The sequence below is a fragment of the Malaclemys terrapin genome, chromosome 2, assembly GCF_027887155.1.
Source record: "Malaclemys terrapin pileata isolate rMalTer1 chromosome 2, rMalTer1.hap1, whole genome shotgun sequence".
NCBI lineage: Eukaryota > Metazoa > Chordata > Testudines > Emydidae > Malaclemys > Malaclemys terrapin.
Genome location: NC_071506.1, coordinates 200912730 through 200933961, shown reverse-complemented (window position 1 = coordinate 200933961; position 21232 = coordinate 200912730). Strand labels below are relative to the sequence as shown.

Below are 21232 nucleotides of genomic sequence, written 5' to 3'. Positions count from 1 at the left end.
TGTGTAGTTCTAACAGAACAAACTTTGAAAGGGATCTTTAGGCTTTGAAACTATAAGCGTCACTAAACTGCCCCACTGTTGGCTGCTATGCCACTTGCTGGGAAAGATTCTCTGCACAAGAAGAGATTGGATTTCCTGGGGGAGACCGTGGCTATGAAGTGCCTTAGCAAAGTGAGGAGGGGAGACTTTCCCAATGCCTGCTAAACTGTGCCTTTCTCAAGCCAGTTTTGTCATTGACAAAGAAAAAAAATCTTCAGATTAATTTAAAAAATGAGAGAGACAACCTAACCAATGTTCCCCTTCCTCTTCTTTTCTCTCTGTCGCTTATGATAAAAAAAGGTTTTAAAAGCTGCTCTTATGGGGCTTAATCCTCTCTCCTCTCTTAAAATTTTTGATGCAGTCTGGCCTCCATCTGTCATCTCACACACACAGTGAAAAAACAATCTTGTTGAAAATGTGATTCATGACTACAGTGATCTTTGTTAGAATGTTGCTGCGTTGGAGCGCTGTGGGCAGATTGAACGGCAGCATTTGGAAGGTTGAGTCAGGACCACTTTTCTTTTTTTTTTAACTGCAGACTTAATAGGTGATTTGCTAGACTGAAATGTGGAAGGTTAACAGCTGAACCATGCTAAGCTTGGTAGAGAGTAAGATGTGCCTGCAATGCCCATTGCAAAGATATTTTAAATTTGTATTACAGTAGCACCCTACAGGACTATCTGAGACCAGGGACACATTGTACAGGACACTGTACAAACACATAGTAAGAAACAGTCCCTGCCCCAAAAACCTTCCAATTCAAACATATCCACATTACGGACAGGGAGCTGAGACGCAGAGAGGTGAAGTGACTTGCCCAAGTTCATACAGGAAGTCTATGGTAGAATCAGGCATTGAACCCAGGTATCCTGAATTCCAGTCCAGTGCCTTAAATTCACTGCTGAAATGCAGGCCTCTCCCACTTGAGCTAAAGGATGAGCTCTGTCTATAGGTTGCTATAGTGTAAAACAGCCAGGATTTGTTAAATGTATTAAACATGATTTTCTTTGTATCTGTTTTCTTAGCTCACAAACTTGCACCCTGGGATGGCTTCAGAGTCTTACTGTCATGAGACCAGCAGTACCTTTGAAATGAACAAGAGGGATATCCTGTTATTTGCCAAAGCATCATGGTCTCACCTGGATGAAGATTCTCTGACTCCAACTGTAGTAGACAACCCTCTTCCTCTTTCACAGCTTGGTGAGACCTGGGAATGGCATTACTGGATTCTTAAAAGCCTATTATGACAGAGGATAATGGCATTTTTCTTGCATTGTAGTGACTGCACTAATGACATGAGTACTAAGGCACACACTGCACTAGAAGTAAGATCAGGCTTATAGTCACATGGCTACCTTGAAATAATCATGTCATTTTACAATAATTCCACGGTAGACAATATGCAAACTCCAGTGGAAACAATTACACAGTAATAAGCATTAATACTATTGCATTATCTCCTAATAACTCTGGTGATACAAGTTATAACCAAGAATGTCACACAGTTTTTCAGTACCAAAGAGCCTTAAGTGGGGAGTATATGACTGTACAATAAAAGCAGTCCTTTTATTTTTGTTGAGTTTGCCTGACTGCTATATTTGCCAGTTGCTCCCATAGATCGATCCCCAGTCTTGTCCCTTCTCTAGTCTATATTTCATTTCTAGTTATTTTAAGGTTTTATACTGTCAGCTATCACCATAGGATTTGAGCCCCTTCCATGTAAAACTGAGAGGAATAGCAAAGTCCATAGTGGGATTCATGTAGTCCCTGGCACTTCTCCTTTTACTTTTTAAGGCTGATTTGTTTCAGAGTATTTTTTGGTTGGTTGATGTTTATTGACTAAAAGAGGTATCAGTGTTTTATCTACTATTTTAAAACTATTTTGTTAACCCCAAACCTTACACTGCGGAAATGCAGGCCTCTCCCACTTGAGCTAAAGGATGAGCTCTGTCTATAGGTTGATATATTGTGAAACAACCAGGATTTGTGAGATGTATTAAACATGAGTTTCTTTGAATCTGTGGGGTTGGGTTTTGTTTGTTTGTTTGTTTTTTGTTTTTTGTTGTTGTTTCCATTTTAGGCCCTGATCTGTTAATGTGTGTGCACAGTGGGAAAAGATGCAAAACAAACCTTGGTCTTCTCTACATTCATGTTGCACTGAATAGGCTTTAAACTGATTTAGGCCTGGTCTACACCAGGAAATTAGGTCAATATAACTATGTTTCTCAGGGAGTGAAAAATCCACACCCCAATTTCTGGTTTTGTTAAAATTTTATTTTTGTTGTATTTTTCTGACCATCTCTTATTTATATTTTGGTGAATGCAGGGTCTAACATTTGACAGCACACAAACTTCCAGGGAATACTCTTCCAATGAACTTTAATCCTAATCCCTAATTAATTAAAGACTCAGTGGTGACAGCTAGGCTATTTTTTAAACTGATGATTTATCTGAACATCAAGAAGCAAAAAAAAAAAAAGCATTAATACATATCAGATTTTCATTGTAGCATTTTTAGCAATTAAATAATTGTCTCTCTGTGCCTCAGTTTCCCCATATGTAAAATAGGGATAATAATCCTTCCTTTCTCCTACCTTTTATTCATTTTCTCCATTTAGATTGTACCATTTTTGGGGCAGGGACTGTCTCTTACTATGTTTTTGTATAGTGCCTAGCACAATGGAACTTCATTTAGAAAGAACTCAAGTTATTGAAATGAAATTACTGCCAGTCTTTCCCTGGATAGCTTTTGCAAATTCTGGGATTAATGTCACTGGGAAATGAAGCAGTTCAGTCATGTGGTAAAGGGCTATAAACCAATCAGCAACTGTAGCCAATGATCCTATATCTTTTTTTTATTGTTATTTTTAGAAGATTGTAAAGAAGAAAATATTCGCCACTGGCTGGATTCTGGATTCTTGTAAGTTTTGGTCATGTTATTGAATAAGTATTTCCTGCATCCTCGAATTATGCCTGTGCACTTACTGATAGCAACAGTAGAGCTGGCCAGGAATTTTCCATTGGGATGATTTTCTGACAGACAATGCAATTTCTGAAAAATTGAAATTTTCTGCAGGCAAATTGAAATTTTGCTGAAAAATTTTAATTTTCCATTAGAAAAATCAAAACTAAATAGCTGATTTTAAGGTGTGTTCAAAATGTTTTGTTTTGAATCAATTCAACATTAAACTATGTTTCCCTATTATGGTGCATTGCCTCATGGGCGTTGTAGTGCACTTTCCCATTCTCTCATATGGTTTAGGGGGGCTACACCTTCAATAATGCAATATGGATAACCCTCTGACCAAACTGTGTGATGCATCATGGGAGTCATGTGATTTAGGTGGATCATGGGAGATGTTCTCTGCTGAGGGAGTTTGGTTTATAGAAAAGAATAGAGGCATCAGACTTCAGTTTCAGGAATGTTGAAATGTTTTTTTTCTACAGAAAATGGCAAAGTGAAATGTTTCAACATTTCCAAATCAACATTTTTCAGAATATTTTGTTCCATAAGATTTTGCTGTTTTATCCAATTTGTGATGAAAACAAATATTGGAATTTCCCAGGGAACATAAATTCTTAATTTTGCTCAGTTGTAGCCTATAGCACTGTGGATACGGTATTTCAGTAGCTAGAACTACATTCTGCCTCTTCTTAGGCAGAATTGCACCAGGGAGAAGGAATGGCACAGCCTTAGGAACAGTGTCTGGAGACCTGGTGATGAGTATAAAAGGATGTAAGAAGCATGCCAGCACCTTCTAGGCGTAGCGTGGGCAGGACCATTACCATGGCCTGTGCCACCCAGCCTGTCCCACCCAGCCATGCCCCACTTGGTCATTTAGTACAGTATTGCAAGCTAGTGACCACCCCACCACACATATTGGATCTAGTGGGAACTAGATTATGGCTGCCTCCGGTGTGGGTGCACTAAAAGGGTAAGGCTTTGTTCAACCTCTTCACTCACTAGTCCATGTGCACAGGGGAAGAAATAATTTTAGTCCTTGATAGATTTAGGGCCATAAACTGCAAGCTTTACTTAGGCAAAATTTTCAGGGACAGACAGCTAGAGGTTTTGTCTGTAGCAAGGACTGCAAGATTGGACCCTTAGTGCTTAATTAAGGTCTCTGAATGTTGGGGAGCGGGGGAGGGGGCATGTACTGGTGGAAATTAAGTTGGGCAAAGGGAGCATTTTCCTCACCACCATACATACATGGTAGCTCTAATATACATTGAATGCCTAGTTCTGTACTTTTCTATGAAACTGCATCCCCCTTCCATATCTATTTAATGAAGGAGCAGCTGAGTATCATGCTTTTTATGGTGATTAAATTCCTTCTTTTTAAAAAACACATCTTTTATTTACAGTTTATCTACAAGTGAAGATTTACAACAAGACAGAGAAAAAGCAGGTAAAACAATAAAAAATCTGGGACATCTGCCTCTCTGGGCAAAGGGTTAACTTTAGTCAGTAATGGTAGATATTCTACATCAGATAGCACATCCATGATTAATAAATAATCAGTAAACGTTTCACCATTTGTCTTGTTCCTCTGAAGAATTGTTCATTTGTACAATACTAAAAGGCACAGCTCTCCATTTGTCTTTGCATCTGCTGTGTAGAGCCTTTCATCCATAGGTAAACTCTCTGTTCCTTCTCCCTCTGGAGTCTCAATCAGAAGACTCCCAAACTAGTACTCAGCAGAGACTCTCTGTAATCTCCAGATCCTCGATGGATGTAAACTTGTATATCTCCACTCAAGTCAATGGAGATACCTATGCAGATTTCTACCAGTGGATGATCTGGCCCACCGAGTTTTTGTGGTTTTTGATTTGATCTGCTTTAATTCTTGCTTTGATTGTAACATCTCTCCTAATGTACTTGTTAACTGAGGGTAATAGATCTCTGGGTTATGTCAGTGACGGGGGAACATGAAGGGGAGCCAAAAAATCCAACCCCTTGTTCCCTTTCAGATATGTAAGTCCACCAAAGCTTTCAAATCTTGAGTACCTGATGTGGATCCAAATAACTGCTTAATAATGCTGCTCAGATTCTAACATGGTATTCTCAACTTCCTATTTGCTCAAAATTAAGGGTATGTCTACACTACGGGATTAATCCGAATTTATATAATTCGAATTTTGGAAACAGATTGTATAAAGTCGAATGTATGCGGCCACACTAAGCACATTAATTCGGCGGTGTGCGTCCATGTACCAGGGCTAGCATCGATTTCCGGAGCGTTGCACTGTGGGTAGCTATCCCATAGCTATCCCATAGTTCCCGCAGTCTCCCCTGCCCATTGGAATTCTGGGTTGAGATCCCAGTGCCTGATGGGGCAAAAAACATTGTCGCAGGTGGTTCTGGGTACAGCGTCACCCCTCCCTCCATGAAAGCAACAGCAGACAACCATTTTGCGCCTTTTTTCCTGGTTGAACACTGCAGATGCCATACCACGGCAAGCATGGAGCCCGCTCAGCTCAAGACAGCAGTCATGAACATTGTAAACACCTCGCGCATTCTCATGCAGTTTATGCTGAGCCAGGACCAGAAAAATGAGGCGAGGAGGCGGCGGTGACGGCAGCGCAGCGACAAGCGTGATGAGGACATGGACATGGACATGGACACAGAATTCTCTCAAACTGCGGGCCCCGGTGCTTTGGAGATCATGTTGTTAATGGGTCAGGTTCTATCCATGGAATGCCGATTCTGGGCCTGGGAAACAAGCACAGACTGGTGGGACCGCATAGTGTTGCAGGTGTGGGATGATTCCCAGTGGCTGCGAAACTTTCGCATGCATAAGGGCACTTTCATGGAACTTTGTGACTTGCTGTCCCCTGCCCTGAAATGCCAGAATACCAAGATGAGAGCAGCCCTCACAGTTGAGAAGCAAGTGGCGATAGCCCTGTGGAAGCTTGCAACGCAAGACAGCTACCGGTCAGTCGGGAATCAATTTGGAGTGGGCAAATCTGCTGTGGGGGCTGTTGTGATGCAAGTAGCCAAAGCTTGAGGTGCTGCTATGAAAGGTAATGACTCTGGGAAATGTGCAGGTCACAGTGGATGGCTTTGCTGCAATGGGATTCCCTAACTGTGGTGGGGCAATAGATGGAACCCATATCCCTATCTTGGCACTGGAGCACCAGGGTACCCAGTACAGAAACCGCAAGGGGTACTTTTCAATGGTGCTGCAAGCACTGGTGGATCACAAGGGACGTTTCACCAACATCAATGTGGGTTGGCCAGGAAGGGTTCGTGATGCTCGCGTCTTCAGGAACACTACTCTGTTTAAATGACTGCAGCAAGGGACTTACTTTCTGGACCAGAAAATAACCGTTGGGGATGTTGAAATGCCAATAGTTATTCTTGGGGACCAGCCTACCCCTTAATGCCATGGCTCATGAAGCCATACACAGGCAGCCTGGACTGGAGTCAGGAGCTGTTCAATTACAGGCTGAGCAAGTGCAGAATGGTGGTAGAATGTGCATTTGGCTGTTTAAAAGGTCGCTAGCAATCGTTACTGACTCGCTCAGACCTCAGCCAAAGCAATATCCCCATTGTTATTTCTGCTTGCTGTGTGCTCCACAATCTCTGTGAAAGTAAGGGGGAGACCTTTATGTTGGGGTGGGAGGCTGAGGCAAATTGCCTGGCTGCTGATTACATGCAGCAGACACTAGGGCGATTGAAGAGCACACCAGGAAGCGCTGTGCATCAGAGAAGCTTTGAAAACCAGTTTCATGACTGGCCAGGCTACAGTGTGAAATTTCTGTTTGTTTCTCCTTGATGAAAACCCGCCCCCTTTATTGACTCATTCTCTGTAAGGAACCCACCCTTCCCCTTCCCCCAGCTTGCTTTCAAAGGAAATAAAGTCACTATCATTTAAACATCATTTATTCTTTATTAATTGATTATAAAAAGAGGGAGAGAACCCGGGTGGGGTTTGGGAGGAGGATCAGAGGGAAGGAAAAGGCCACTAAAAAAAGGTTAAAAAAATGACAGCCTTTTGCTTGGGCTGTCCACTGGGGTGGAATGGGAGGGTGTACAGAGCCTCCCCCTCTGTGTTCTTACACGTCTGGGTGAGGAGGCTATGCAACATGGTGAGGGGGGAAGTGGTTATACAGGGGCTGTAGCGGCACTCTGTTATCCTGCTGCCGTTCCTGAAGCTCCACCAGACGCCGGAGCATGTCTGTTGGCTCACGCAGCAGCCCCAGCGTTGCATCCTGCCTCCTCTGATCTTCCTGCTACCACCTCTCATCTCAAGCATCGCTCCTCTCCTCACGTTGGTCCCTCATGTCCTCACGTTGGTCCCTCATGTCCTCACGTTGGTCCCTCCTGTCCTCATGTTCACTGGCTTCTTTCCTATACTTTGAAACTGTGTCCTTCCACTCATTCAGATGAGCTCTTTCACTGCGGGTGGATTCCATGATTTCTGCGAACATCTCGTCTCGCGTCCTCTTTTTCCGATGCCTTATCTGAGATAGCCTTCGGGACGGAGGAGGGAGGCTTGAAAAATTTGCAGCTGCTGGAGGGAGGGAAAAAAGGAGAGAATTTTTTAAAAAGATATTTTGCAGAACAATGCTTATACTCTTTCACGGTGACCAACACTATTCACATTACATAGCACATGTGGTTTCTGTGCAAGGTCGCATTTTGCCTCTTAATATTGAGTGCCTGTGGCTTTGCTGCTAGAGATCACAGACGCAGGTCCGGGCAACAGAATTCGACTTGCATGCGGCCATGGTAAGCCATTGTCTTTCGGCTTCTGCGCCCTCCTTTCCCACATACCAAGCAAAGCCCGTTGACTGCTGCGGTTTTCCTGTTAACCTTCAGCAGCAGAAAACAAACTAACCCCCCCCCCATCCAATTCTCTGGATGATCGCTTTACCGCTCCCCCCACCGCATGGCTGGTATCAGGGAAGATCCCTGCTAGCCAAATGCGAAAAGCTCTGGGCCAATTCCCCTCCCCCCCACCCTGTGCTTGGCTAACTGCAGGGAAGGATTTCTTTTCAGCCACAGGCAAACAGCCAGTAGGAACGGCCACCTCTGTCCCCTTAATTAAATTCCCGTATTTCAACCAGGTTACCATGAGTGATATCACTCTCCTGAGGATTACACAGCGAGATAAAGAACGGATGTTGCTTGAATGCCAGCAAACACCGGGACCATACGCTGCCAGGTTTTGTCATGCAATGATACCAGATTACTTGCTGCAAGCATGGCATGGTCAATTGTCCTACCATGGAGGACGGAATAAGGCTGCACTGCCCAGAAACCTTGTGGCAAGGCTTTTGGAGTACCTCCAGGATAGCTTCATGGAGATGTCCCTGGAGGATTTCCGCCCCATCCCCAGACACGTTAACAGACTTTTCCAGTAGCTATACTGGCCGCGAATGCATCCCAAGTCCTCAGGGCAAAGTAATCATTAAAAAACGCTTGCTTTTAAAACAAGTTTTATATTTTAAAAGGTAAACTCACCTGAGATCCCTTCCAAGGGATCATGGTCTTCGATACTGGCTTGGGAGGGTTGGGAGGGTACTTCAGTCAGGCTGAGAAAAAGATCCTGGCTGTTGGGGAGAATGGAGTGCTGGGTGCTCTCCGCAAGCTCGTCCTCCTCCTCCTCCTCCTCCTCTTCCCCATCCGCAGAATCCTCACATGTAGCTGATGAGATTATCCCCGCCTCGGAATCCGCGGTCAGAGGTGGGGTAGTGGTGGCGGCCCCCCCTAGAACTGCATGCAGCTCGGCGTAGAAGCGGCATGTCCGCGGCTCTGACCTGGAGTGACCGTTTGCCTCCTTTGTTTTTTGATAGGCTTGTCTGAGCTCCTTGACTTTCACGCAGCACTGATCTGAGTCCCTATTGTGGCCTCTCTCTATCATGCCTTTGGAGATTTTTTCAAAAGTTTTGGCATTCGTCTTTTCGAACAAAGTTCTGCTAGCAATGAATCCTCTCCCCATATAGCAATCAGATCCAGTACCTCCCATACTGTCCATGCTGGTGCTCTTTTTCGATTATCGGCCTACATGGTTACCTGTGTTGATGAGCTCTCTGTGGTCACCTGTGCTCTCCACGCTGGGCAAACAGGAAATAAAATTCAAATGTTCACTGGGCTTTTCCTGTCTACCTGGCCAGTGCATCCGAGTTCAGATTGCTGTCCAGAACGGTCACAATAGTGCACAGTGGGATAGCTCCCGGAGGCCAATACCATCGAATTGCGGCCACACTAACCCTAATTCGAAATGACAATATCGATTCTGGCGCTACTCCGCTCGTCGGGGTGGAGTACAGAAATCGATTTTAAGAGCCCTTTATTTCAAAATAAATGGCTTCGTTGTGTGGACGGGTGCAGGGTTAATTCGATTTAACGCTGCTAAATCCAAATTAAAGTCATACTGTAGACCAGGCCTAAGAGGTATAGAACTTCAAAATGAAATTTCCTCTTATCATCTCTTACTATCCAGCATCTTCTGTGCTGCTAAAGTGTCCTAGTCCCTTTCAAGTATTAGATACTACATTTGACCCTGCAAAATGTATTCTTTACTGCACCTATGTAAGTACATCTTTGCCTGTGAACACAACACCAATTAGCACTGTTGTTGGCTTAGAAAAACCTTTTTGTTTTGTGTTGTTGTCATAAGCTTTTTCTGACTGATTTCTAAAGGGCATTATTTTCCCAAAAGTATATTCCAGCTCAGTAATCAGATGAAATGTTTTCAGAGTCTAGAATAAATGCATTTTTAGAGATCAGAAAGCATACCTACTGTACCATCACACTATCTTATGGCCTCTTAGTTTGAGAATTTGTAGGTTTTCTTTCTATATATCCACTTACAATCCCACTCTGCTGGTTTGGGGATCTTCTGATTAAGGCTCAAGAAGGAAAGGGAAGTGGAGAGCTCACCTATGGATGAAAGTCTACTCAGCAGGTACCCTCAGATGCAAAGATAAATGGTTCTATGTTGTGTCTAAGCCTATTGCTGACAAACTAGTTATGTTCCATGGCTACTCAAAACACTGAAAGCTACAACCATTTCAAATTAACCCGCAGCAGCAGCTTCCACAGTGCTGTATTTTTACATTGGTGGTGCATGTGTTTGTTTCAATCCCAGTAACACACACTATTGAGGAGTTTACTATAATGTTAAATTTCTGTTGGCAGGGCATCAAGTTCTTTTGGAAGGAAAAATTGGCAAGCCCTATCAAGGAAGAATTCTAATAACTTCCAACATTTTTTTTCTTTTGCCTTTGACAGGCACCCAACATTTTTATAGTGCATCTCCAGCTTTTGATTGCATGAAACCGGAAAAGAGTATACGTTGTGTCATGAGACAAGTAGCAGATTCTTGTGCAAATGGACACAGAGTTTTCTATTAGAGGTTCTGGTTTATGTTGCCATAACAATTACAGAATGCCAATATCCTTTTTGTTCATAATTTTATTGGTTATCTTTGCAGCGAGTAAACCACAAGAATTTGTGTTAGGATTTATGAGCAGGAAAGTAATCCAGTAGAGAACATGAAGATGCTTTTTCCTTTCTTTGTAGACAAAGCTTTGTTAATAGAAAGCAAATATTTAAATCTCGAGAAAAGAGGTAAAAAGATATTGGCATGTGCCACAGAACGTCATCTATTGTTAACCACAGGAAAATATTCTGCCCCAGCTTCCAAGCAGCAAGGAAGATTTTGAATCCATGAGTGTTTTATTTCATTGTTGGGAGGAGCAATGAGTTATAACTGACACAGCACACTGTATTCTAATCTCACTTATTTACAGTAGTGAGCAAGGTTATTAGATGGTATAAACAAAGTGTACTTATAACTTCTAACTGTAGCACCCTGGAACTCCAGTAACCAGTGTTCAATACTTCCAGTTCATAGCCAGACTATTTCTCTAACAAAAACTATTTCAGCTGCTCTGTTACTGTTTTAGCTCCTCCCCAAACACATTACAAATTTGATCCAAAACCTAGTGGAGTCAATGGAAAGACTTCCATTGACTTCACTGGGCATTGGATCTGATGTTACGAGATTGTCTACACTGGAAAGTTATACCAGTATAAGATAAAGTGTGAATTTAAATAGATATCGTTATGCTAGTATAACCCCCTGTGTGGATACTCTTGTCCCTATGAAAATTTAGCCCTCCTGATTCAGGTGAAAATCAAAACTTCAACAAAGCTTGGGGATCAGAATCTTTACAACAAAAAAGGAAACTCATTTAAGAATTGTTCCACATAAATATAAGGAGTTTGGTATATACTGTTAATGGTGCACCACATCCAAAAACATCTCAACAGTCAACCTGTGGAATTCTTTGCCAGAGGATGTTGTGAAGGCTAAGACTATAACAGGGTTCAAAAAAGAACTAGATAAGTTCATGGAGAATAGGTCCATCAATGACTATTAGCCAGCATGGGCAGGGATGGTGTCCCTAGCCTCTGTTTGCCAGAAGTTGGGAATGGGCAACAGGGGATGGATCACTTGGTGATTACCTGTTCTGTTCATTCCCTCTGAAGCACCTGGCATTGGCCACTGCTGGAAGACAGTATCCTGGGCTAGATGGACATTTGGTCTGATCCAGTATGGCCGTTCTTATGTTATCTATTTTTCTTACCACTGAACCCAATTCAGTGCTTAGGTAGGTTGATCATCAGTGGCTAACATGCTCTGCGGGGTCCTATCTCACATCTGTGTGACAATGAAGTTAAAGTTTTCACATATTTGCTGCTTTTGCTAAAATAACATGGTCATACAATAAAATAAATCTTACGTTTGTTCTAGTTTGACAACATTTCTGTCCTGAGAGGCATTAGGAGTACAAATATAAATGTATTTTCTTATTTGCAGTTTCCTTGGCTAACCCAGGAATGGTGCAAATGACTGTGCAAAGCTATATGAGGTAGGTTTCAGACAATGCATGGCTATATTAGATATAAAGGAAGGAATTCTATATTTAATATTTTCAAAGAAACCACAAAGTTTTTTTCTGTAGATACACCTCTACCCTGATATAACGCGACTCAATATAACATGAATTCGCATATAACGTGGTAAAGCAGTGCTCCGGGAGGGGGAGGGGCTGCGCACTAAGGCGGATCAAAGCAAGTTCGATATAACGCGGTTTCACCTATAACTCAGTAAGATTTTTTGCTCCTGAGGACAGCGTTATAGCGGGGTAGAGGTGTAGTTGTTTTGGTTTTTTTAACATTAGTACGTTAGTACAAGACATAAGCAAAATTTAAATCTTGTTTAAGCTGTATCTTGTGGGGCAGCTTGGAAGGATAGAGAATGGACCAACTTTTCATCCATAACTATATTAATGACCCTAATCACCTTAGGTACATGTGAGTAAAACGAAGTCCATCTATTACAGAAGCATTAAATTTGTGCCTTAGAAAAAGACTACCAGATTACAGAATGTTCATTCTACAATGAATAGCTCCTTAAAAACAAGCATTATTATCCAGCTTATTCATTACAAATACAGTCAGAAACCTTAACTATGTAAAGAACTGATATGTAATTTGAAATGTAGTTTCTGCTGTTGCTACTTAGTAAGCCTATTCTATCTGAAACTTTGTTAACAGCAATTATATCCTTTAGAAGTAGGTGGCTAGAGAAACTGTGCTCCCTAAAGGTTCCCCAAAGATTCACCATCTGTCAAAAGCGAGACATTCTGCCACCTTTATAATTAGCATTTACTGGTACCTAACACCTACATTCTAACACCTACTGTAACATACTGTTCTTGAGAATAAGTGTATTGCCATAGTATCATACATGCTCTTCTTCTACGGCCTTGATATTATGTATCAATATAAACTAAGACAAAATGCAAATGTTTACTCTGGAAAAAAATCATAATGACATCCCAAAGGACCCCAAGAGTAAACACACTTCATTGTTATTTTTTCCAACTCCTGTAGATCTCTGCATCAGTTTTCAGAAACTCCTGTTATGTCAAGATGGAACAGTTTCAACTCGTCCCATTCTCTTCCTAGTGCACCGAAAAGGTTAGTAGTTTCCAGATATTTTCAATCCAAAGCGGTAGGGATTAGTCCCGTTTAGAGACTGACAAATATATGAGGATTAAAAACCCAATAAATGGAGTGTAAAGAATAAATATACATGACACCCAATCCTGTTCCCATTGAAGTGAATGGGAGTTCTCTCATTCACTTCAATGAGAACAAAATGGCCCTCCACTGATTAGTAGGCACCTGATACAAAGCTTTCCATTGACATCAGAGGTGAGTATTGAGGCATGTTTGTAAGGCAATGTGAGGAAGGCTGAATTGCTGTAGCATGTGTCTTATCTATTCTATTAAGGATAGAAAGAGGATTTCAATCTATAGGAATATCAACTTCTACATATGTTCCTCTTGTTGAGTACTCTAGATCCACCTTATCTTTCCAGTCTAATGCATTCCTGGGAGAAAAAATCATGTGCCTCTGAACTGTAAGAATATAACTACCACTAATGGAGTAGTGTGGGGAGAGTGAGGTGGAGGAAGGAAATAGAATTTCTGAGCAAAGGCAAACCATGTAATAGCTAAACAAAAAGAAGGGTAATGTCAGGACAGTGATATGAATTGTCTTTGTTTTATCCACAGCATCACTGAATGGTTGCAGCTCTGGGAAAAGGATCCAGTTGAGATTCTGCTGGATTTGGGGTTTGGAACAGAAGAACCTGACATTTGCACTAAAATCCCTTCTCGATTCATCAGTAATGCTTCAGTAGCAAAAGGAATCAACATTCGGGTCTTTCTGGAAGCTCAAAAGCAGCGTATGGACATTGAGAATCCCAATTTATATGGTAAGTGTTCGTCAGAGATGCAACAGCAGCAAATAAAGTGGGGGTTGTGGAGGCAGGGAGAGGACCTTGAGAGGGAAAATTAATGAGACCTGGGACCATATTCGGGGGACATAAACACAGTTCTGCAAACTTACAGCATAACTTCTTCCTGACATGGTTAATACAACTATGATTTTTTAAATGTATCTAACCAGGTCTTCTAACATAACTGTTTTTATAGGGTAAACAGGCCCTAAGATGTAATATCATCTACAATGATGTTAAAATTTGCTATCTGGGCTGTTATTTTTTAAATTCCATTTATTACTTATATAGAATCAACAATACACCGTGCACTTCACAGACAAGTTCTTTACACCAAAGGAGAACCATGATAAAGCCATGTTAGAGATTTTTTGTTTTTAAGCATAGGTCTGGGAGACACATTTGGACAATCAGTGTTTTAACATATTTGCACCTAGTGTTGTTCTATCTTCCAAGGATATTGAAAATGTGAAAGGATTCAGAAAAGAGCAATAAGAATAATTTGAGGACTGGAAAACCTGGTTTAGAGTGAGAAACTTAAGAAGATCAATCCATGTAACTAATCAAAGAGCAGGTTAAAAGGTGGTTTGATCACAGTCTAAAGGTACATATGTGGAAGAGAAGATTTCAACAATCTACCTACCAATGTGGTATTTTGAAGTCTTTAAATGAAGATTGAAGGGTCTTTCTAAAAAAATATGTTCTAGCTCAAATTGAAGTTATGGTCTTGATGCAGAAATTACTTGATGAAATTCACAGGCTTGTCTTTTGCAGGAATTCAGACTAGATGATCATAATGTTCCCTTCTGACCTTACAATCAATTACTCTTTAGTATAGACAGGATTTTAGAATTATGAGCACACCTTGTAATCTCTATGGTCCAATTTCTAATACAAATTCCCCCATATTTATGCTGAAGACTACCTAACTCAGATAATAGTCCCACTGAAGCCAATGGAGTTACATATGAAGAAGTGTTAAAGTATCTACCATGAGTAAAGCTACCAAAATCTGGACCCATGTTTCTTAGTATAATTCAAGTAACTGGTGTTTTGTGCCCCATAAATACCAGAGGTAGATAGATTACTTCACTACGTCACTTATCTTTACTCATTCTTGTCTTGCTGCCCTTTCTCATGCAATTAGGAATGCTCTGTGGTGTCAAGATACTGCAATCCATCTTCTTCCAACACCCTCCCAGCACTACACCCTGCCACTAGCAGAGCAGTGAGGATCTGTTCTTCAGGCTCAACATTAGGACTGGTTGACATTTTTCAAATTTTGAAATTACAGATTTTGATTTTTTCAAAGGAAAGGGGGATTTTTTTCACACTGCCCTCCTTTTTTCTACCAACTTTATTCAGTACATATACCACACACAACTGATCACACCATTCCCTTCCTCCTCCTGTTGCTCAGACACCCCTTCCATTTTTAAAAAAAATCTGGACTACACTTCCCAAGTCTGCAATTCTTATTCTTGTACAGCTTCCACTCCTGTCTGGTGCACAATGGTAGCCAGATGACCTCAAGAACTTCAGTTTGCTCATGAGATGCTCATTGAGGCAGGATCTCATACATGTTGGCTGCCTTCCTATTCAGAAACTTCATCAAGTAAGCTGTACATTATTGAATGAGAAATGCAATAGAAATGTCCACCCTTACAGAAAATGTTTCATAGACCCGTGTGCCCATCTCAATGTTTACAGCAAACCCACACATCAACAAGATTGTCATCCCAGATGGAGGAGAGGAGAGGGAAAGAAGAAAATCAATGAGAGTGAAAGGAGTGAGTGAGGAGGAAGGGCAGATTAAAGGAGGAGAAGAAAAGTGAAAGAGTGAAGGAGAAGAGGAAAAGAGATCAGAACGAAAGAGCAAAGGATTAAGATCTAGCTTGGAAGAGAGAAAAGGAGTGGATGACAGAGGAGGAAGAGATTTGTCTGTCTGACTAGGCAGAGTGGTCTCTCTAGGGTTTGTTGTTTTTTCTAAATCTCCCAGTTATTAATTTCCCAGTGAAGTCTTTTCTATTTGGGTTTCCCTGTTGGTGGGAGAATAAACTGCGGGTTTGGCTTCCACAGTAAAGTTAGATTTATTATTTTCCTGGGTTTCTAGATCAGTTTAATTGCTGATCTGACCTTTTCAAATGCAGTTGGTTATTATTTGTTGATGCTTCTGTTTGATCGGTGGTAATTGATTTTTCTGTATAGTCACTGAGCCAGATTTTCAAGAGCTCAGCAATCCTTTGGGCATCTAAATAAAAGCCAGAGGTGAAATCCTGGCTCCATCTAAATCAATGGCCAAACTCCCATTCGCTTCAGTGGAGCCAAAGTTTCAGCTCTGATTTTTCAGAATAGCTCAGCAGCCAGCAGCTCCCATTGTGACACAGATGGCCAGATTTTTATAAGAGCTAAGCACCAAAAATGCTGAGCTGTTTTGAAAATCTAGCTACTTATTGTGGTGTCTAAATAGGAGCTGAACTCTTTAGAAAATCTAGCTAGTTCAAGTCATCCTCAGATGGGAAAGGACTTTGCTGGGAATGAATAGCCAGAAAACACAAGTCTTTAGAAGAAGAAAAACATGTCAGTCAAATTTCTCTCCTTTCTCACTCACTCCATTTCCCGTCTGTTTTCCTCTTCCTCCTTTTTGATTCTCTGTGCATGTCTGATTTGAGAAACTTTATAGTTTGTACTCATGGATCATCAATCTGGAGGTTCCCAAAGTTATTCTGTATCATATTCTGCATTTCTGAAGCGCTTCTAAATATCCCTGAAAGATAGTTTAATATTTTGACTATAAAATCCAGAGTGCAATATATTTATTGTGTGACTCACTGGAACAGAGGAAAGGTTGCTTAAAGAGAAGGAGGGCATATGTGTTAAGATCCATCATCAGTTTCTGTTTTGTTTTAAATTCCTAGAGCTGTTCAAATATTAGAATTTCTGTCCCAGGGAAAATCACAATACACCAAAATTTGTTAATGTCAATATTTTTTGTGAGATGGAAAGTTCAAAAAATTAGGATTCAGAACGGTCAAAACATTTCAGTTCAACATATTTGATCGAGGGCTGTCAAGCAATTAAAAAAATTAATCGTGATTAATTGTGCGATTAATTGCACTGTTAATAATAGAATACCATTTATTTTAAAAATGTTGGATGTTTTCTACATTTTCAAATATATTGATTTCAATTACAACACAGAATACAAAGTGTACAGTGCTCACTTTATAGTTATTTTTATTACAAATATTTGCACTGTAAAAAAACAAAAGAAATAGTATTTTTCAATTCACCTAATACAAGTCTTGTAGTGCAATCTCTTTATCATGAAAGTTGAACTTACAAATGTAGAATTATGTACAAAAATACCTGCATTCAAAAATAAAACAATGTAAAATTTTAGAGCCTGCAAGTCCACTCAGTCCTACTTCTTGTTCAGCCAATCGTTCAGACAAAAAAGTTTGTTTACATTTGCAGGAGGTAATGCTGTCCGCTTCTTGTTTACGATGTCACCTGAAAGTGAGAACAGGCATTCTCACGGCACTGTTGTAGCCAGTGTTGCAAGATATTTATGTGCCAAATGCACTAAAGATTCATATGTCCCTTCATGCTTCAACCACCATTCCAGGGGACATGCGTCCATACTGATGATGCGGACCGACGCATGTTCACTTTAATTATCTGAGTCAGATGCCACCAGCAGAAGGTTGGTTTTCTTTTTTGGTGGTTCAGGTTCTGTAGTTTCTGCATTGGAGTGTTTGTTGTTTTTCTAAGACTTCTGAAAGCATGCTCCATACCTCATCCCTCTCAGATTTTGGAACGCAGTTCAGATTCTTAAACCTTTATCTCCTGTAAATGTAAACTAACTTGTTTGTTTTAGCAATTGGCTAAACAAGAAGTAGCATTGAGTAGACTTGTAGGCTCTGAAGTTTTACATTGTTTTGTTTTTGAGTGCAGTTACGTAACAAAAAAAGCTACATTTGTAAGTTGCACTTTCACGATAAAGAGATTGCACTACAATACTTGTATGAGGTGAATTGAAAAATACTATTTCTTTTGTTTATCATTTTTGCAGTGCAAATATTTGAAATAAAAATAACATACACTTCGAATTCAGTTACAACACAGAATACAATATATATGAAAATGTAGAAAAACATCCAAAATATTTAATAAATTTCAGTCGGTATTCTATAGTTTAACAGTGTGATTAAAACTGTGATTAATGACAATTAATTTTTGTAATCGCGATTACTTTTTTGAGTTAATTGTGTGAGTTAATTGCCATTAATCAACAGGCCTAATTTGATCCAAAGAAAACATTTCAACATTCACAAATCTAAAAAATTTCCTTTCATTTTAACATTCATCTGTGTCCTCCTGAGCTTCCATGGTGCCTCATGGGAGTTGTAGTTTGGGTGCCTCATGCACCCATTCTTTTTTATGGGCTGGAGTCCCCAGCCAGACTACATCTCTCAGATATATTGTTGTCTTATGACTCCCATGATCCATCATAGCAGTTCAATCAGAGGGGAGACTGCAGTGCATCATTGAAGAGCTGATCTGAAATGAAGCATTTCAGTTCAAAAAACCAAGATGACATGAACCAAAATTAAATATTTCATTTTGATTTTCAAAAGGGTAAATAAAAATTTAGATTTTGCTTAATTTTTTTAAATGGAAATATTTTTGCAGAAACCGCATGTTCCATTTAAAAAACATTTTGTTGGAAAATTTCCAGTCACCACTAAAAACGCCAAAGGCCCCGTATTCATTTCCGTGATGGCCACTTATGAGATTCGAAATCCTTATAGCACAGTCTTCTAGACAATTTACCTTGGGACTTAGGTAAAGATAAACTAAAATGTGTTTTTTTTAATCTCTCAGCTATTTAAGACCTGACCTTACAAATTCTTAGACACTGACCAAATTACACATGCAATATAACTGAGTCAGTGGGCTTGTTTGCAACATAATTATCCTGAGACAATTACAACACAACTGCAAATTCTGGTGTCTCATCTCTATTCCTTAAGGCAGGGGTAGTCCATTATTTTTTTGTCAAGGTCTAAATTTCTTGGTCAAGATATAGTCAAGGTCCAGGTTCCAGAGAAAATAATAAGAAAACAATAACAATAATGATAAGTAGTAAATAAAAAGATTTCGGGGTTAATTCAAAAAGCATCTGGTGGTCTGGATTTGGCCCGCAGTCCGCCTAATGACTACCCCTGACTTAGTCTCATCTATATTACAGATTTCAGCTGTGTTGTAAATAGCTGTGAGGATAACTGTACTGTTATCAGGATCTCACAGCTATAATGTGAATAGGCCCCGATTCACATGAGTAGTCTAATTGTCTTCAGTGGGATTGCATGCATGGGCAAGGATTACTTGAGTAAGGATTGGCAGAGTTGAGTCTTTAGTATTTAGGAAAAGAGCTAAAAGCTCTGTAAGTAATGTGGGCTAAATTCAGACCTGCTCATCTTACTCACATGTTTAAACATTACTCCTGGGAGCGATCCCACTGAAATCAATGGGGTGGCCTGCATGGGGAGGATTAAGCAATGAAGCAATGTTAGCCTGATGTAGTTCCTCCAGTGACTTGGTTGAAATCGGTGCAGTTACACAAGGGATGGATTAGATTGTGCATTGATTTCATTCACAATTAGTGAATTATTGTTTGCTTCTCTTTTTCCTCATCATTTGATTCATTCATTAGCTATCAGAAACTGAGGTCGTTTTTGACACGTTGTTTTGCTTTTGCAATCTATATCAAACTATAAAAGGTGGTTCTGATTTAAATTAGAAACGTTAGACCATTCTGTCACTAATAATTCAGAGGAGATTAGAAGTTGGCATTTTTACATCCTGACACGGTTAACAGCCTAACAATGTACAATACTGAGGATATATGTTTTATTCGGTGAATATGTGATGGCATCATTGATATGCAAAGCCATGAATGGCTCATACCATCATCCCAAACTCATGCCAATAAAACCTTTATATCACAAAATACCACTCTGTACTCTGTCTATTGATAGATCCAATTACTAGTTTTTAACCAGAGCTAGTGAGAGCTTTGTCATCGTCCTTAAAAAGACTTTGGGATGGCAAAATCCTCCTCTGAAGTTAAAAATCAGGCAGTGTTTGGAAAAACATGAATCTTAGAGAGAAATGGTAACAGTCAGGAATTATATGTCATGATACTGGTCCTCATGCACAGGCCCAGCTCAGATCCATGTTAAATATCCCCTTGTTGTCTAATCATCAGTGAAGCGGCTTCAACAGTCTGCATGCAGAATATATGCAATAAATTTGGCTGCTCACTAGGAGAACCGGAAGCCAAGAATGTTAGAACTTTGCCATCTATTCTCCTTGGTGAATTTCTCAAGGAATCAGGAGCCCTTTTGACATTTTCATTGCCTCAGGAAGGGTTTGGGGCACAATATATAGACAGAGGTGTTGTAGCTCCTTTTATCAATAACCTGACAACATTTTACAATAATGGAAAACTCCAAAATTCTTTGGTTTTTTTTTTTTTTTTTTTTTGTAAAACAGATGAAAAATTAACACATTTCCCTTTAGCTGTTATGCTGTGGAATAATATTCGCCAGCAAATTACAGAGACTTAATAAGCTTAACAAGCTGTGGGAACCTTATGAAACTTCTGTGTGTGTGCATTCTGCTGTGTCTGTGGAGGACAATGCACTTCTTGTTTTCTGTTGCTCTGAAAACAAGAACAGAGCCTTTAGGGGTTGTATTGATTAATACAGTGAACTATTTATTGAAATAAATTACAGTACTTAATCACTACCAGCTAAAGGGTTTATACATTTACTGAAGTCTTGGATGACAGTCAACTGTAAATATTTGAGAACTGATCTGATACCTTTATTCACAGTGAGTAGCACCGTACTCTGAGTGGACCAATTGAGCTCAGTGGGGTGACTCATAGTACAAATCGCTATTCAGTCTTAATACTGGAATCAGATCTGGCTTATGGTATTTGAGAACTTGAGGCTTGATTCTGCAGTGCTTACTTATGCTGAGTAGTATTAACACAAGTAGATCCAATGAACTCAGTGAAACTGTTTCTATAAGTACTACCTGATTTAAGAGTTGCACAATCAAGCCATTATAACCCTGATCCTAAACCCATTTGAAGTCAGTGGAAAGACTGGTTGACTTCAGTGAACTTTGGATCAGGCCCTTAATGTGTTCATTAACAGTGAAAAGTTTTAAAATTAATTATGCTCCAGAAGGTAGTCAATTGTTTCAAATATACAATTCATCTTAATTCACATACATGTAACATGCATGGCCCCAATTTAGCAAAGCACTTAAGCACATGTTTATCTTT

The 21232-nt window shown here is 40.2% G+C and overlaps 1 protein-coding gene across 6 annotated transcripts in view; it reads left to right on the top strand.

Moving 5' to 3' along the window:
• The window catches only part of ITPRID1 (ITPR interacting domain containing 1), a 76585-nt gene that overhangs the window by 12190 nt on the left and 43163 nt on the right, over nucleotides 1-21232 (top strand). For 5 of the 6 annotated variants that reach the window (XM_054016788.1, XM_054016785.1, XM_054016786.1 and 2 more), the window contains 6 exons: nucleotides 1065-1239; nucleotides 2911-2959; nucleotides 4405-4448; nucleotides 11877-11928; nucleotides 12956-13042; nucleotides 13643-13845. In XM_054016788.1, coding sequence (XP_053872763.1) covers nucleotides 1086-1239; nucleotides 2911-2959; nucleotides 4405-4448; nucleotides 11877-11928; nucleotides 12956-13042; nucleotides 13643-13845 — 589 coding nt within the window. In that variant the 5' untranslated portion in view covers nucleotides 1065-1085. Of the gene's footprint in view, nucleotides 1-496; nucleotides 539-1064; nucleotides 1240-2910; nucleotides 2960-4404; nucleotides 4449-11876; nucleotides 11929-12955; nucleotides 13043-13642; nucleotides 13846-21232 lie in introns of those variants that run through there. The other variant, XM_054016789.1, reaches the window with a different exon arrangement.